At 35.0% G+C, this 17,688-nt stretch overlaps 3 protein-coding genes across 3 annotated transcripts; 2 read left to right on the forward strand and 1 right to left on the reverse strand.

The window, feature by feature from the left end:
- Positions 1-444: 444 nt before the first annotated feature.
- On the forward strand, positions 445-4,187 carry LOC102623453 (probable serine/threonine-protein kinase PBL8). Its single transcript, XM_006481207.4, has 6 exons — positions 445-724; positions 853-1,187; positions 1,270-1,405; positions 2,297-2,433; positions 2,538-2,661; positions 3,476-4,187. Exons 1-6 carry the CDS (start codon positions 673-675, stop codon positions 3,985-3,987), a joined length of 1,296 nt encoding a protein of 431 aa, XP_006481270.1. The 5' UTR covers positions 445-672; the 3' UTR covers positions 3,988-4,187.
- Positions 4,188-5,027: 840 nt separating this feature from the next.
- Positions 5,028-5,878, reverse strand: LOC112498642 (uncharacterized). Its single transcript, XM_025100098.2, has 2 exons — positions 5,843-5,878; positions 5,028-5,405 (listed from the first exon to the last, which is right to left on the reverse strand). The coding sequence occupies exons 1-2, from the start codon at positions 5,876-5,878 to the stop codon at positions 5,028-5,030; spliced, it is 414 nt and encodes a 137-aa protein (XP_024955866.2).
- Positions 5,879-13,339: 7,461 nt separating this feature from the next.
- LOC102624038 (protein LURP-one-related 17-like) lies at positions 13,340-14,304 on the forward strand. The gene is made up of 2 exons (XM_006481209.3): positions 13,340-13,703; positions 13,803-14,304. Exons 1-2 carry the CDS (start codon positions 13,437-13,439, stop codon positions 14,223-14,225), a joined length of 690 nt encoding a protein of 229 aa, XP_006481272.1. The 5' UTR covers positions 13,340-13,436; the 3' UTR covers positions 14,226-14,304.
- The last annotated feature ends 3,384 nt before the right edge of the window (positions 14,305-17,688 follow it).

Raw genomic sequence — 17,688 nt, forward strand, 5'->3', positions numbered from 1 at the left:
GGTTATGATTTTGTAGTTGTTAGAGGCTGAGGGTAGTAATGTGGTTTGGGGTTTGGATGATGATAATGGTGGCATTTAATTAAGAGAGGAGTGGAGGAAAATAAGTTTTTACTCAATTTTTATTTTTTTCAAAGGAGTTAATCTCTTCATTTTATTTTATTTTTTAATTTCGAAAGGTAATCTATCAATTTTAGGTGCACACTCACTTGTCCAGTCGGTCGCCGTGCATCAGCTCTATTAAGATTTAAAAATTATAAATGGCTACAATTACGTAACTACTCTCAACTACTAAAGGCTTACTAATAGTAATATAAGTCAGGGGGGGTGTTATGTCAATATATAAATAGCTTTTATCTAAGTGTAGTAAGAGCAAATATCAGGGGAGGTATCCAAAAATTACCCCACGTGTGTATCCCACTATATATATGCGTGTGTGCATCTGCAGATTAATAATTTTTTTACTATTTAAAAGTCATAGTAGAGTCAACAGTGTGAGAAATTTTAGGAAGGAGGAAAAAATAGCAAAGGCAGCCAGTCTGCTAAGAATGAAATTCAGCGCCATCTGGTCGCCCACTTCAGCACCACTACTCCAACTGCAACAACTACCTCAGCTATCGTTTTCAGCAATTAATCAAACTCAAACTCGCTTCCAGTTTCAACAGCAACAACAGAATGGGCAACTGTGGCACTAGGGAAGAATCCGCCGTTGTCTCCACTGTTCAAGGTTTTGTTTTTCCCCCCTTTCCAGATCTGCTCACTCTTTTACATTTCCTCCTGAATGCGGTTCCTCGTTTTATTTAATTGATTTTTTTTAGGGTTTATTTGTTTAATTTGTTTAATTTTCAAAAACAGTTCAACAGCTTCATATGTTATCTTCTTCTTTGCCTGTTAAACCTGAGAGGAAGCATAACCGTTCGATATCAGATCTGAGCGATCCTTCCACTCCGCGTAATTTAGAGGACTCTAGGAAGAATGCTGTGCTCTATACTCACGTAATTGCCTTCTCTTTGTTCGAACTCGAGACCATTACGAAGAGCTTTCGCTCTGATTATATTCTCGGAGAAGGCGGTTTTGGCACCGTCTATAAAGGTTACATTGATGAGAATGTGAGGGTCGGCCTCAAATCTTTACCCGTTGCCGTCAAGGTCCTCAATAAGGAAGGCCTTCAGGGACACCGTGAATGGCTTGTATGTCGCTCTCTCTGCTTTCACTTTCTGTCTTCTTCTTGTTTTCAATTTGATTTTTAACTTGTGATAATCCTTGGTTCAGACGGAGGTCAACTTCCTAGGTCAACTTAGGCATCCGAATCTGGTTAAATTGATTGGGTATTGTTGCGAGGACGATCACAGGTTACTTGTGTATGAGTTCATGTTCAGAGGAAGCCTTGAGAATCACTTGTTTCGAAGTAGGCATTTGTGTTATTTACCTTCTTCTTTTGCTTTGAGAGCTTCAATTTCCTAATTTCTACAAACTTTTTGTTGCGATTCTTAGACTGGGTAGTTAAATATAGTGCCCGCTTCTTGTATGAGAGCTCTATGTTTAAAAATTGTGTGCCTTTTGCCTATAATCCATAATTAGAGTGCAACACTTTGATTATGCCACACAGCTAAGATTGCAGTCTCAATAAAGCTGAGGTCTAACAGAGTCACCCATTAACTTTAGAATGCTATCTACTTGATTCACTTGTAAGATACCAATCAAGACTTTTGCTTTAAATTGGACATCCTTCAAGCATCATGAAAGAATAATCTCATCAGTTTAGGTAATCCTATGTGATGCATGTTTCATAGATTGTAAAGGTTTTAGGCTTTACCATCTTTTGTTTGAGACAGAGACTGATAGATAATTCAAGTTAAAAAAAAATGGCGTGTACATCTAATGAAAGACTAACGTATCAAAAATTCGCGATGAGGTGTTAGTGTCATTTGCCTAGACTAGAACTTTGGTGACCTGCCATGTTAAATGGTTTAAATGAAATTATACTTTAATGCTTCATATTTGAAATTGGGGTCATTGTCATATTCGTCTTGTGAGATATCATTTCAAAATAGTTGCATTGCCCTGTCATTTAGGTAACACATATTACATGGTAGTGTGAGAGATGCTATAGGTGATCTCTTATCTTTTTTTAATAGTTTATTGAGAACGTCGCTGCTGGAAAAAAAACACAGAAATTAACTTTTTTGTTATGAGGAACTTAAAAATTTCTACTTAGTTTTCGAATAATACTTTCTAACTTAGTTTTCGAATAATATTTTGTAACTCAAGTTGATATGGTCTTTCCTGGGGTATTTAGAGGCAACTGTCCCACTATCATGGGCCACAAGAATGATGATTGCTTTTGGAGCTGCCAAAGGGCTTGCTTTCCTTCACAATGCTGAAAGGCCAGTTATATATCGGGACTTCAAAACCTCTAATATCTTATTGGACTCAGTGAGTTGAACTTCTTAGCCCCATTGTTTAAGAAATTTTTCTTATGGTTTTCTAGTATATTTTCTGTTCTTGTTCACCAATGCTAGTTGTCTTGTGGTCTTCAGGATTATACAGCCAAGCTTTCTGATTTTGGTCTTGCAAAAGCTGGACCGCAAGGTGACGAGACTCATGTATCAACTCGAGTAATGGGTACCTATGGTTATGCTGCCCCTGAATATGTGATGACTGGTATGCCCTCCTTATATATTAGACACGAAAACTTTATTAGATTTTTTTTTTTTTTTTGGGTTAGAAGATGCAAAAGGCGGCCTTTAGAATGAAAAGACAACCATCTGAGAATTCTTTTGGATTTGTATCCTGTACATTAAAAAAAAAAATGACATCTTTTGCCAGCTGATAAGAGATGCATGATATCGAGGAGATATTGACTTGTGTGAGGGTTATGATGCTATGTCATCACACTTTTACAATTGGTTAGTTATTTTCCATGCATTATTTCATTAATTTCCACATTTTAGAAGATATAATATGTTCTCTCACTAAAAATAAAAAGTAAAATCACACAACAGAAACAGCTTGTTGAATTAGGAAAACACAGGTTGGTCTACTAAAGCAGCTGAAAATGGATTTTGAAGCATCTGTTTCTTCTAGTGAACCCGACCAAGTGTGAAAACTCTAGTATAATTGCAATTCCCTAGTCCTTCAACATCGCATTGTGTGTTTGACATGACCAGTGACCTGCAAATTCTCTGAATTTGGTGCTGTGATAAGCACACAATTACTGACTGCTTTCCATTTTGCTGACTAAAATTTGATTTATATCTTTTATGAATCCCTTTCAGTTAGTGTGTAAATTGAAAACAACCGAGCTTGTCTTGCTTTTCATGTCTTTAATGAATCCCTTTCAGATAGGCTGTAAATGGAAAACAACTGAGCATGTCTTGCATTTTTTTTTGTTTCTTATACCTGAAGAAGTCTTGTATCTGGTGTGTGCTAGTTCAATTATGGGAGTGCACTACTGAGATCTGTTTGAATTGAACAGGCCATCTGACTGCCAGGAGTGATGTATACAGCTTTGGAGTTGTTCTTCTAGAGCTATTGACTGGAAGGAAGTCTGTTGACAAGACAAGACCTAGCAAAGAGCAAAGCTTGGTAGATTGGGCCAGGCCAAAACTAAATGACAAGAGAAAAATGCTGCAAATAATTGACCCTAGATTGGAAAATCAGTACTCAGTGAGGGCAGCACAGAAAGCTTGTAGCTTGGCATACTATTGTCTAAGCCAGAATCCTAAAGCAAGGCCTCTAATGAGTGATGTAGTTGAAACATTGGAACCCCTACAATGTGCTAACGATGGTGGTAATGAAATCTCATCATCATTGACTGCAAATCTCGTTGTTGCTGCTGGTGGTGCTACAAATGCTTTTGCAATGGGAGGAATCCCAGGTTACCGAACACGTCCAAGGTTCAGCAACAATGTTGGTCCTGGTTCTAGTTGTCGTTCTCCTAATCCAAATTGTTCCCCAGGTGGCCCTGCAGCATGCAGGGTTAGATGAGAAACGTCACCTAAATATGTATACTCGTGGGGTGTGTGGTTTTCGTCTTATGACCCGTTTCAGAATGACCAAATTTTCTTGTTAAATCATGGGTGCTTTTGCTTTGTACTTAATGCACAAAATATCATGTTGATCCGAAGCCACTGTTAATTAATTGCTGTCTAACATGGTGCTTGTATCAAATTTTCTAATTGTGTTCACTTCTCCGAGGAAATTTGCATTGTGGAAATACTATAAATGTTCGACATATGCATATTTGCGGCTTGTAGATTGAAACCTTTTTGTCCTTAATCATGCTGATATTGTCAATAATGATACTTGGGTAACCTGATAATGCAAGCTGTTTACAATAGAATGTGCTTGTATGTTAGGTATAGTTATTGATTCTGCTGATGATATAGATAGATGGTTCAAGAATTGAGAAAAAAATATGGTATAACTTTCGATTTGATTTAGAACTAATATTTTTCTACTACGTTGATTATTAATTAAAATGATTTTCCTTCTGTCTCATTCAAGGATAAGATGCTTATTCTTGCGCGGGGGGGATCAGATGCGTGGCTTAACATGAACAGGAGAACTTGATACAATTAATTAGCTTTTTCGTGACAATTGAATAAAACTGTCGTCGTATGATTGGATTTCACTTTTCAAGCTTCTACAATCAGATTCTACATTGACGATACAAAATTTATAATGTACACGATAATAATTGCGGTTTTTGAGTGACAAATAAATATCAAGATTGGCCCACTTGAATTGTGTTCCTTAATAAATCTCTTCCCCCACAACTCTCAACCACACATAAATTTTTATTCGCAAAATACCCACCTCTCTCTCTCTCGTTCATCCCCCCCCGGCTGCATGTTTGTTGCCAGTGTGTGTGCATAATAACACAATGAATAATCATACGATGAAACTACTAGTACTGCTTTTCTCAATCGTCCATTTCATCATTGCTCAGAGACCAGGTGCTGATTTGTTTAATCTATAATTACTTTACTTACCATACAAGTTATTGTATTACAATTGATATTGAATTATATGTGTTCGTCTCTCTCTCTCTCTCTCTCTCTCTCTCTCTGTGTATACATATACATGTATATGCTGGTTACATATAATTTACATGTAAGTGCAGTTGATGAGCCGTGGTCGTTGACTGGGGATGGACTAAGGCCAACTGGGGAAACAGAGTACAGGGTGATTGAAGTTGAAGAAGATAACAAAAGAGTAGTAAGTCTGGGGAGGAGGAGGCTGGCACCATACGAGCTGTGCCTGCTGTGCAAGTGCTGTGCGGGCAACACAACCTGCATCACCATGCCTTGTTGTTTTGGTATTGACTGCCACCTTCCCAACAAGCCTTTTGGGGTCTGCGCTTTTGTCCCCAAAACATGTAACTGTGCTTCCTGTGCTGCTGCCTAGTTGAACTATAGCTTTTCATTTGCAGTTCTAATGAGATTAATTAATTCACCTAAGTGTCACAAATATATCCACACGCATCAAAATCTATACACACACACACACACACACACACACACACACACACACACACACACACATCATTTTAGCAGCTGCCTGTATACCCCTTAATTAATTTGTACTTGATCGCATCTTTTACATTTTTTTTTTCCAGTTTTTGGTAAAGTTATTGTCTTATTGACTTAGAAATTGAGACGAAAATATTTATGAGTTTGCCTTACAATAGTGGTGATGAAGCAACTGAATTTTGTCGCGAAATCCTTTACCTGGCTTCTTCCTTACGAGAAATTCTTTTGTATGACAGCTGGTTAATTAGTAATACGTGAAACGCGGACAAATATTTTGTCAAGTAGTTGTTTTCTAAAAATAAATGTACACATGGAAGAATGCCATTGACTTGTTGTACTACCATTATCCTTCTACATAAAAATTACAGGGTCATTCATAAGGAAATGAAACACATGCTTAGAAGTCCTCTGCCAAGAATAAACAATTTTCTTACCCATTGAGATTGTGAAAAGGGTATGGAAAATTAGATTCCGTGGGGCAGATCCAAATCCATTTAGGTCTTGTTTAGAATTGAGGTATTGTACCTTTTAAATTATAGTTGTTATAGAAATAAAATTGTAATTATGAAATAAAAATTAATAATATATAGTAAATATAAATTTTAAACAATAATTTTAATAAAATTATTAAAGTTATAATAGATTTTTCATCATACAAAAAAAAATTATATCAATATATCTTCTAAGATACAGTAGTTAGTGTTTACTAAATACTTTAATACTGTAACTTAAAGGTACAATTGCCCAATATCAATTCCAAACTCACCCTTATTTACAATTGTATCTTTTATTTTACTTCTTCTGTATTAAATGGGCTATGCTGAAAACAAATGGAACTAGAAATTTAAGGGTCCAAGTACAAGCATTTAAGCTAGTTTAACAAGTCCATTAATGTGCAAAATTCATTTGGTTTTGTTAAAGTGAATCCAACGTAGAGGGTGCAACATTTCGCTCCATGTAAATTTGATTAATATCTGTCGAGATTTAAATACAAAACCTCAGGTTAAACATATGGCCTTGTAACATGCTGAGAAACCACTATACACAAAAGGGTAAATTTTAGGGACCTCCCCTGAGGTTTGAAGTATTAACACTTTAATAGAATGTATTGATGTAATTACACATACTTCCCTTGCCGTTAGTATAAAAATACGTATGGTGTTAGTATAAAAGGATAAATATGTAAAAGCTTATTTAAAATTCAAAATAATTCAAAATTAAAGCTTTAAGTTCTTGATGTCTGCGAAATCTTACTTGGTTTACTCTATTATCTAGTGGTGCGTAATGACCAGTGGACAAAAGTAAAAAAAATCTTCACAAAATAAAGCCTGCACTTAGCTTTCTCTTTCATCTAAGCAACACCCAGCCATTTTCGTCTTCCTAAGGCTGTGAAGAAGCAGCTGCATTTGCCCAAAACCTTTTCAAGATTAAAAAACATTTTAGCTTCAATAACGAACAAGATGAGTTCTGATGGTGGCCCAAGTCTTCCATGAAGCGAGTACCAGCGGCGAACGACTTCATCCGCGACAGGAGTGAGAAAGAAATAATCTGTAGATGATTTTGTTGAACATGGGCTAATTAAACCTAAAAATGGGTTCTTTGTATTTTGATTTTTTTTTTTGTGCATGTTGATTTCAACAACTATGGGTTTTGATTTTCTTCATTTTGAGCTAATCAAAGTGTAATGATAGAAAGCTTTAGCCTTTATGTAAATTTTGATTTAAAAATTAGTGGGTTTATCACTGTTATGAAGTTGTTCTGCACTGAGCAAAGGAATGAAAAGAGAAAAAAAAAAATATTTTCTCAATATTTTTTCTTGACTTATCCTTGTTTTGAATTCTCTTGCGTCATCATCGTCCGTAATTGATTAATTTGCAGTTGGAAACTAGAGTGACTCGAACAAAATCATAGCTTATATGGCATCTCCTAGTTGTAGAGATATAGTGGTTTTATTTTAAACTACTTTGGCATGTTTTCGACACCTATTAGAATTTTTGATAATTTCGTGCTGGTTCCACAATTTTTTTCCTTTTTTTCTTTGCCACTCCTACTGCATTCTCTTTTCTGGTTTATTTTAAGCTGTGGTAGCTGGTGAAAAGATTGATTATATTTTATGGCAATTCATCAGCTGCATGTACCCATCGGTTCTCATCCATTTTATTTAATAATTTATTATTTTTGCGGGAAGGGTGTTTTAGTAATTTTAACAGTCAACTAACGGTCAACCTAACTGATAATTAACAGCGAGGAAGGTATATGTAATTGCATCAATACATTCTATCAAAGTGTTAATACTTCAAACCTCAGAGGAGGTCCCTAAAAATTACACATACACAAAACCTTTAAGCTTAAGTTTAAAAGGGTCCAAATAATAACATTTAAGCTTTTTCTCTTGACCCGATAATGGTTAATAGAAAAGTACAAAATCCAAACATGAAATAAGAAAAAGATCTTACACACAAGTTTTTTTAACATCCTGAAAAAGTGATAGGAAAAAGAAGGAAAAGTACTTTTAATTGGTTGTAATCCAAGAAACGAACTATATGGAACAAATATGTATTGATTGTTTGGTCCTCTTTAGACTCAATGTCACTCAATCATCAGTTTACATGATCTGATTTCTACTATCTTCCATTCTCATCATCATGGTCCTCTCAATTGTCTTATCCTTATTTACAACTTTGATGTTTGTATTTTGTCACTACTCATTCAGCTTTTTGAAAAGATTAATATATTGTGATAAACCATTCATTTTATCACCACTCAACAATTCCTCTTCGCTGATCAATATCATAACCAGTTCACGATCATGTCTAGTTCTAATTTTTCTTATTCTTGTAAATAATTTAGTATATGGCATTTGCAGGGACAGCATGCACTTTTGTTATCTCACAAGTCACAACAATTTTTTTATGATTCTGACATGATCTTAATGCATGCACCACCGAATTAGTATATACTATATATAAACATATTCTATGTTAATAATTTAGCAATAAAGTTAGGTTTATTTTGTCCATAAACTTCATAAATGGTTTTTTTACCATCTGTTGATAGATATGTATTGCAATATGGGAATTAGAAGAGCAAAAAAAAAAACAAAAAGTGATTAATAAATCAATGAATGAAAGCATCAAAAGCGCGCTTGCTATGATGCTCTTATTATTTATTGATCAATGAACCGAACCCAATGCCTTTTGAATTAAAAAAATATTTAGAGGATTAATTTAGGGTTTCATTTGGTATTATAGCATATGGCTCGTATGTAAACCACAACTAACAGGGAATAGAAATTGTAACAGAGTTAAGGAAAAAGTTGATGGGCGTTTGTCATTTTCAAGGATGACAATGTTTCGGATATGGATATCCATTGTATAATCAAGTAAGTCTTAAGGGTCTATGGGAATTGGTATGGCTAATGAAAAGAAGGATGAGTATCCAAAAAATTGTCAGTAAATATCAACAACGATCGAGTAGAAATTATTTGTAATCATTTTTAGAACAATTCTTTCCATGAAAAAATAATCTATTATTAAAGTGTTTCTAGTTAAGCTGCCAAAAAGCTTACAAAACAAACGATGCCTAAGACCACCACATGGGCGCATGTGAACCTAATAATCTCTGCTTAATGTAATGAATTATCCACAAACTTTTTGGATCAAATTTTTAAGAAAAAAAACTTTGTAACTCTCTTGTCATCATTCCTTTTTGGCCTTTTTCCCCCCACGAAATCAGCAACTCATCTGATAACTGAAAGCGCACTACAAGCATCACCAGAACTCACTATCGTCTCAGATAGCCTTTTGGCTTTGCCTTTTTCTTAGTTTTTCCCATGAGCACTGTGAAATAATAAATAACAAAATTAATTAGTCTTTTTATTTATTTCAAAAGATCAATCCCAACTTCTCATGCCAATTTGGATATCACTCAAATTACCCCCCATCGCCATCTACACATGGTGATCAAAATTAAAGGAGAAAAGGAAAGTCATGATGATGGAACGTTTAAATTATTATTATTATTATTATTATTTTTGGGGGATAAGGAACGTTTAGATTAATTAATTCCGCATATGCATACACACTAGTCAATTTTCTTTCTTCTTGTGCCTCCATCAATTCTGATCGAGGCAAAATTAATTAATAAAATAATTCCAATATTTTCTAACCATCTACCCCACATGTTTTTAGTTGATTAAACTAGGAATTTTTCACATTCCTTTTTACGATATGCAGTTCGCTTTGACTACATAAATTAATATATATATGACATTAATTATTATTTGATTTTTATTACCGTCTATTTAATCAATAGATTATTTAAAATACAACGATCGATCGACCTAATGATGATGACGCTAGGGCCACTTACCTCCATAAACTTTCCCCTTCTAAATAAAATTAATTAACTAACACACACACACACACATTAAATCCCATATGGACTACAAAGTAATGGAATTTTTTATTCCCAAACATATTCTAGTGACCCTCTAATCCTAATCCTAATCCTAATCCTAATCCAGGTTAAATTTTGTTTTTATTCATGGTGGATGCTTACCAAATACCACCGGCAATTAAAATGCACGCGTCGTATACTGGATGTGAGTTTCCTTTTAAAGTGACATTTTATAACTTTTTTTTTTCTTATTTTATATGAAGATTTTTCTATCATGCTGTAATAATTACTGTGTAATATTGAAGTTGCTGAGTTATATGTAGGTTCATAGATATAATTTTATTTTTAAGTAATTAAAAAATATTTTCTAAATCACCAAAAAATAAAACATTAAATAAGCTTGCACACACACGCAAACACACGCATGTTAATGTGTACATGATAATTATGAATCAGCAAATCTTCAACAATACATGCATGTTAATAGAATAGTGATCCCTTTTATCATGTATAATTGTAAGAGTATAATTTTAAACACTTGATTTTACTCATTGTCATTACCCCAATCTTTACTAATCTAGCAATTCTTTGTGAAGAAGCGAGAACAAGATGAAAAATATAGAAGTTTAGATAAACTATATTTGTTTGTTGTTATTATTTAATCTTAAATAAAAACTTTTTTGGATATCATCTTGATTAATTTTTTAATTATTAAAATTAAAATATTATCCTAACTAAATTCTAATTTTATGAACCATTGATCAAATCTAATTGTATATATTTATATCCCTAGTGATATAGTAATTTTTATAATTGTTGTATAAGGATGGCAATGGGCATCGCCCGCAGTATATTTGCTATTACCAAACCCGCACCCGCACCTATTGTGGGTTTTAATTTTTTAGAAAAATCCACCCACTACGGGTTTTGATAATTACTAAACCTGTAATGGTACTCAATGGATTTTTTGCAGGTTGTCACATTTAAAATCACAAATATTTAATATGTAAATTTATATTAATAACCTCAAATTCCACATAACATACTCAATTTTAAATTTGATCAATGTAAATATAAAATTAAAATTTCAACATCAATCCAACACAAATTCTCAAATTCGCAGGTGAAAGGGATACGGTTACGAAGGTTAGGTTTTGCGGCTGCTGTTTATAGGTGAAAAGGAAATAGTTTGGGTTTCCTTTAGGTTAGGTTATGAGTTGTAACTTACACACACCACACATGACATGTTTACACTTTACATTTATTTAATTTATATATTTTTAGATTTAATTATTTTTTTAATTAAAATTACATTGAAAATATTTGGGAAAAAAATTACAGGTTTGGCGGATATCCCTGCGGCTATCCATCGGATATTTAGCTAATACCAAACCCAGCAGCAACGTAATGTGGGGTTCAATTTCTAATACTAAACTCGCCCACAACCTATAAAATTACCCACAGCGGGCGGATTTTGACAGGTGAATTTGGACAAATTTACGGGTGCCATTGCCATCCCTACTGCAGTATTAAAAAATGACCCCTTATATATAGAAATATATCCTAGTACGGGCTACAGACAATGACCTAATTAGAGGAGTGCTTATATTTTAATTTCATGGAGAAAATGATACCACGTAGATTAACCAAATCAAATAAAATTCAACTCGGTGGTTAGACGAGTTAGTGCTTTGATGACTCAAAATCGAGGGCACTAAGCCAAGTTGGACGATTAATTAACAATTAAATCAATATTTTAGAGGCACTAAGACTCGCTTTCACATGGTTAATGTTGGAAAAAAAGACCTTGGGTGTGATTGACCATCTGTCATTCAAACCCTTATCTCGCTTGTTTTCATTGATAAGATTTCACGTAGAGGAATCAAACATTACTACAACTGTTATCGCCTTCATGCTTATGGAGGGTATCATTGAATTCTTCGAGTAGCGACAAGCAGCTAAAAAGCAACCAATTAATAAGCTTTTACGCATTCAACTAAAAAGCCCACATGAAAATATTAGGCACAGAGTGGGTACTAGGTCTCCCGCCGCTAGCTTTGAATTTTTTTTTTTTTTTGAATACTGTTTATACAGGACTGTAGGTATTACAATTAATATTTACACACAGATTCTACAATTGGGACCTTCATCGTGGCATGTACTCCTCTGAAGCGCTGCCCAAATTCTTCAAACCCTCTCAAATATTCGAGGGTTGTCCACTCTACTCACATTTCGTGAGGAATAAACTGGCTCCACTCAATTATGTGATAATTGAGGAAGGATTGTAAATAAGCCTCATAAATACTTTTATGGAGGCTCGAACCCTTGCACTCATTATTCTAAGTGCAATAGCTCTCCCACTGGACCAAAGGCCCATTGGTTGAGAGCAAGTTGAGAGCTAAATTTTCATCGTCGCGACAAATTATTGGTCACATGCATGCAAGGTCAAAGAAGCTGCTATTGACCATAAAAATATAAAAATCTTCTCACAATTTATTAATTAAGACAATAACTACAGTACTATATTGTTTGGTACAACATTTTTATTTTCTCTCTCCTACTTTTTTTGAAGAAATTAAAATTTTAAATTTTAAAAAGGATCCTCAAACTTAAAATATATTACATATATTATCAATGGGGTTTCAACAATGTCTATAAATTGGATTGTATAAAAAAAAAATAGAGATTTTTATGCAGTATAGAATTTTAAAAATTGGATATAAGAATTTACTCCTAAAATAAATTTTTATGAGTAGAATTCACATAAGTAATTTGAGTTTAATAGATATAAAGATTTGATTAAACCTCAACCATTCAATATTAGTATAAATAGCACTTAATCATAAGAAGATACTAATTCTTTGAAAAATAAAAACCATTGGGCAATTTGAAATATATATATTGCACATATAAGACATAAAGGTCCTGGCCTACTGCCCTATGCATGTAGGTCGTGATTCTTGTGACTTTAGAAGTCTACTTATGATGTTTGGTAGTGGCTGCACACGGAGGGATAAACGAAAATGATGATTTTCCTTTTCCTTAATTCCTAGGCCGCCAACTTTTTTGTGTGCCCCCAACACAACTTATATAAACTAAAATCATGTGTACGCATAACAAGCAAAAGCACGAGCAGCATAAAAACTAGATAACAACCCACTTCGCAAAAAGGAGGCGCGTCCCATTAATAATCAAATTAATTGTACATCTTTTTCCCCCCCATAAAAATATAGCCAGATAATTATAACTCATTTATGTCGGTATCTTAAATACCAATTCATGGATTGGTGGTGATGAATAATTTAAAGAAAAAATTAAACCAGGTCACCAACGGAGACATAACATCCGAGACAAAGGAACTCTCTTTCCACGCACGTCTCTCTCTTTCTCTCTCTCTATATATATGTAAATAAGATTAAAGTACTTGCTAAAGCTAGCTTAATTTGGGTTTCAAGTCATTATTGGAGATCAAGATTCATTCAAGATTAACGGCACAAGGCAACCATGTCCAAAATTTATCCCAGTGAGAACAAACGCAATGAATTGAAACAGAAAGGAGATGATGATTATCGTTTACGCCCGAGCACGCTCACTGTGTGGAAGAGATCAAGCATGAGCTTCCAAGGCACTGATGGGTTCACAGTGTTTGATCAGCAAGGGAGATTAGTTTTCCGCGTTGACAATTACTCGCGGAATCATCCTTGTGTTGCTGCTTCCGGTCTAGTGCTCATGGACGGAGCTGGCAATGCTCTGCTTTCTTTAAAACCCCAGGTATATATACGCGTTTCTATATATATATATTGTGCAAAGGCTTTACAACACCGCACTTTATGAATCTCTGATGAAACTTTTGTGCATGGCTATGGACAGATACTGAGCATGCAATACCAGTGGAACGCGTACAGGGAAGAGGATGACTGTGGAAGGAGCAGTCCGCGGTGTAAAGTATTTTCGATGAGGAGCTCATCGATGACGTTTTTCGGTGGCGGCAAGGATAAGGCGGAGGTGTTCATGGGGTCAGCATCAGGACGAGGTAGACAACAAAGGGGGACGACGCCGGATTTCAGGATTGAGGGTTCTTTCAGGAATCGAAACTGCAAGATTAGTAATGCGGAAGGACAAGTCGTGGCCAAGATTGCGAGGAAGAGAGTCATGAACTCTACCGTAATGCTAAGCGACGACGTTTTTAGCTTAGTTATACAACCTGGTTATAGCAGTGAGCTTATTATGGCTTTTGTAATTGTACTGGATCGCATCTCCACCAAGCCGTATACTCCTGCTCTCTGTTCTTGATGACTTTGTACTTTTTTCTTCTTTTTGTGTACACAAAAAGCCCACGTAAATAATTCATACAAGTTTTGCATTTTGCTTCCTTGGCCATGGCCAGTGGGAAAGAAGAGATAGCTGGACAGGAGTCATCAAAAGATTTTCTTCACAAGCATGCAATATTGCGCTTGAATTGATGATACGATTGTTCATCTTGTAAAATATATAAATAATGATATATTTAAATTCGATCAGTAGTCCGGAATCAAAGGAAGAAATCATCTGAATTAAACAATGACTTATTTTCCGTTATTATTTTTAATTTTTGCATTGCAATAATTTCCCTAATTTCCAAGCTAATTAAGGGAGTCAAAATTCAATTGGCTGAATTTAGGTGGACTTTAAAACAATAAAACTCTGGAGGACGATTTGTAAGCCTCAGTTTTCAATCAGGTTCATATCACATATACTTCACTTATATACAAGCTAAGAATACATATGATAAACATTAGCTTACAAGATAGCTACAAGGATAATTACAAGACTAACGATAACTACAAAGATAATTACAAGACTAACGATAAGAAAATTTTAAGTTTTATCTTTATCATTATCACACCCCCGCAAGCTGACAGAACAAGAACGAACTGGAAGCTTGGAAATTAGATAGCGAAAGCGAGAAGTCGACAGGCCTTTAGTAAGACAATCAGCAAGTTGATCGAGAGTAGAGATATAACGAACATCAAGCTCTCCGCGAACAACCTTTTCTCGAACATAGTGATAGTCAACCTCTACATGACGAGTCCGGGCATGAAACACATGATTGGAGGCCAAGGAAATGGCACTTATGTTATCACACCACATGCGAGGACAAGACAGAGGAATATGTAAGTCTTTGAACAAAGATCAAAACCAAGATAACGTAGCAGCTGTATATGCAAGCTGTCTGTACTCAGCCTCGGTACTGGAACGAGAAACCCCTTTTTGCTTCTTAGAACTCCAAGAAATGAGATTAAGTCCAATAAATATGCAGGAACCCCCTGTGGATACTCGATCATCAGGATATCCAGCATAGTCGGCATCAGAAAAGGCTTGTAGTTCCATTGAACCAGATGAATAAAGCAGACCATGAGTGGTTGTACCCTTCAAATACCGCAAGATGCGTTTAACTGCACACCAATGAGCTATTGTAGGATGATGCATGTATTGACAAACTTGATTAACGGCAAATGAAATATCCGGACGAGTGATTGTAAGATACTGCAGGGCACCAACAACACTACGATATTCGGTGGGATTTGAAAGTAAATCACCATCAAACAGACTGAGACGACGACCACTCACTGCTGGTGTTGTCATAGGCTTTGAATGGAGGAACTCAGTGCGATGTAAAAGATCTAGAATATACTTGGTTTGACACAAGTGGAGCCCCATTGCTGTTTGAGTAGCTTCAATACCTAAAAAATAATGTACAGGACCAAGATCTTTCATAGAGAATAATTTGCTCATATGATGTATCATTTGAGAAATATGATATGAACTATTTCCCGTAATTAAAATATCATCGACATAGATGAGTAAATATAGAAGCACTGAATCATGTGAATAAATAAATAAAGAATAGTCTGCTAGTGATTCATGAAAGCCCAATTGTTCTAAATGACTAGAGAACCATTGAAACCATGCTCTAGGAGCTTGTTTAAGGCCGTAGAGAGATCGGCGAAGCTTACACACAAAAGTAGGATATTGTGGATCAACAAAGCCAATAAGTTGGCGCATATAGACATCCTCCTGTAAATAACCATGCAGGAAAGCATTTTGCACATCTAATTGTCGAATAGGCCAGCTATTGGTAACATATATAGCTAAAATGAGACGAATGGTATTGTGATTAACCACTGGACTAAACGTCTCACCAAAATCAAGGCCAGGTTGTTGATGAAAACCATTAGCAACTAAACCATTAGCAATACTTCCATCAGCTTTTCGCTTAATTCGATACACCCATTTATTTGGAAGGACATTGTAAGATGGATGTGGAGGAACTAATACCCAAGTACCAGCTCTTTGAAGAGCATTAAATTCATCACCCATTGCCTGTCGCCAACGAGATTCCTTATTTGCCTGTACAAAACCATTAGGCTCAACAACATCATTAGTAACTACATTTGCATATTTTGGGTTTGGTTTCACAATACCAACTCTTGCTTGAGTGACCATTGGATGAGAAGATAATGCATCCGAAGTAATATTATCACAGGGCATCGATGGTGTCAGTGTAGGTGAAGATAATGATTCTGGAATTGTATTATTACTTGAATTGGTGGGGGCCGAATTAAGGCTAGGAGAATTTGTATTTGAGATGAGTGGAGTGGAGGAAGATGAAGAGGCACTTGAACGTAATGATGGAGAATTAATTGGAGATGATAGGGAATGGGGTAAAGGTGAATTAAATGAAGATGGTGACGTGGCTTGGGAAGGAGATTGTGATGTAGGTTCTGTTGGAGCTGAATGTGAAGTATTAGCATTAATCCAAAGAATATTGAGTCCTGTAGAATCTGACATTGAAGTACTCACCCCCAGAGGCCTAACAGTAACATGGTCAATGAAAGGAAATTTATTTTCATTAAAAAGAACATGACGAGATATAAATACAGTGCCTGAAGGAATATGCAAACAACGATATCCATGTTGATTGAATGAGTATCCCAAGAAAACACACTCTTTAGAACGAAATTGTAATTTATTTGAATTGTAAGGGCGAAGATAAGGGTAACATGCACATCCAAAGGTCTTTAAAAAATCATATTGAGGAGTTTTAGAAAATAGTAAAGAGTACGATACTTGAAATTTTAAAGATTGAGATGGTAGACGATTAATTAAATATACAAATGTATAAAAAGCTCCAGTCCAATAAGTAGTAGGCATTGAGGCATGTGCAAGTAAAGTTAAGCCCATGTCAACAATTTGTCTATGTTTACGTTCAACAATACCATTTTGTTCAGGATGATGAGGACATGTGAGACGATGATTAATGCCATGAGTATTTAGATAATCCTTAAATTGATGATTAACATATTCACCACCACCATCAGTTTAAAGTGACTTAATAGTAGTGGAAAACATATTTTCGACCAATGATTTAAAAGTTTTAAAAATTATAAAAACATCATATTTCAATCGCATAGGATAAAGCCATACATATCTGGAAAAATTATCAATAAAGATAACATAATATTTATAACCAGAAATAGAACGAATAGGATAGGTCCAAACATCAGAATGTATTAATTCCAAAGGAGAATGAGAAACTGAAAAAAAAACCTGTAAAAGGTAATTTCTGACTCTTTCCTAAAGGACATGACAAACAAAAAAATAACGATCGAGATCCCAAAATGAGTAGCTTATTAAAAGATATAAGTTTATTTAAAACTACGGACGAAGGATGTCCAAGCCGTGAATGCCAAATTCGAGCATCACTACGAACACC

Source organism: Citrus sinensis, chromosome 6 (assembly GCF_022201045.2).
Source record: "Citrus sinensis cultivar Valencia sweet orange chromosome 6, DVS_A1.0, whole genome shotgun sequence".
NCBI classification, from domain to species: domain Eukaryota; kingdom Viridiplantae; phylum Streptophyta; class Magnoliopsida; order Sapindales; family Rutaceae; genus Citrus; species Citrus sinensis.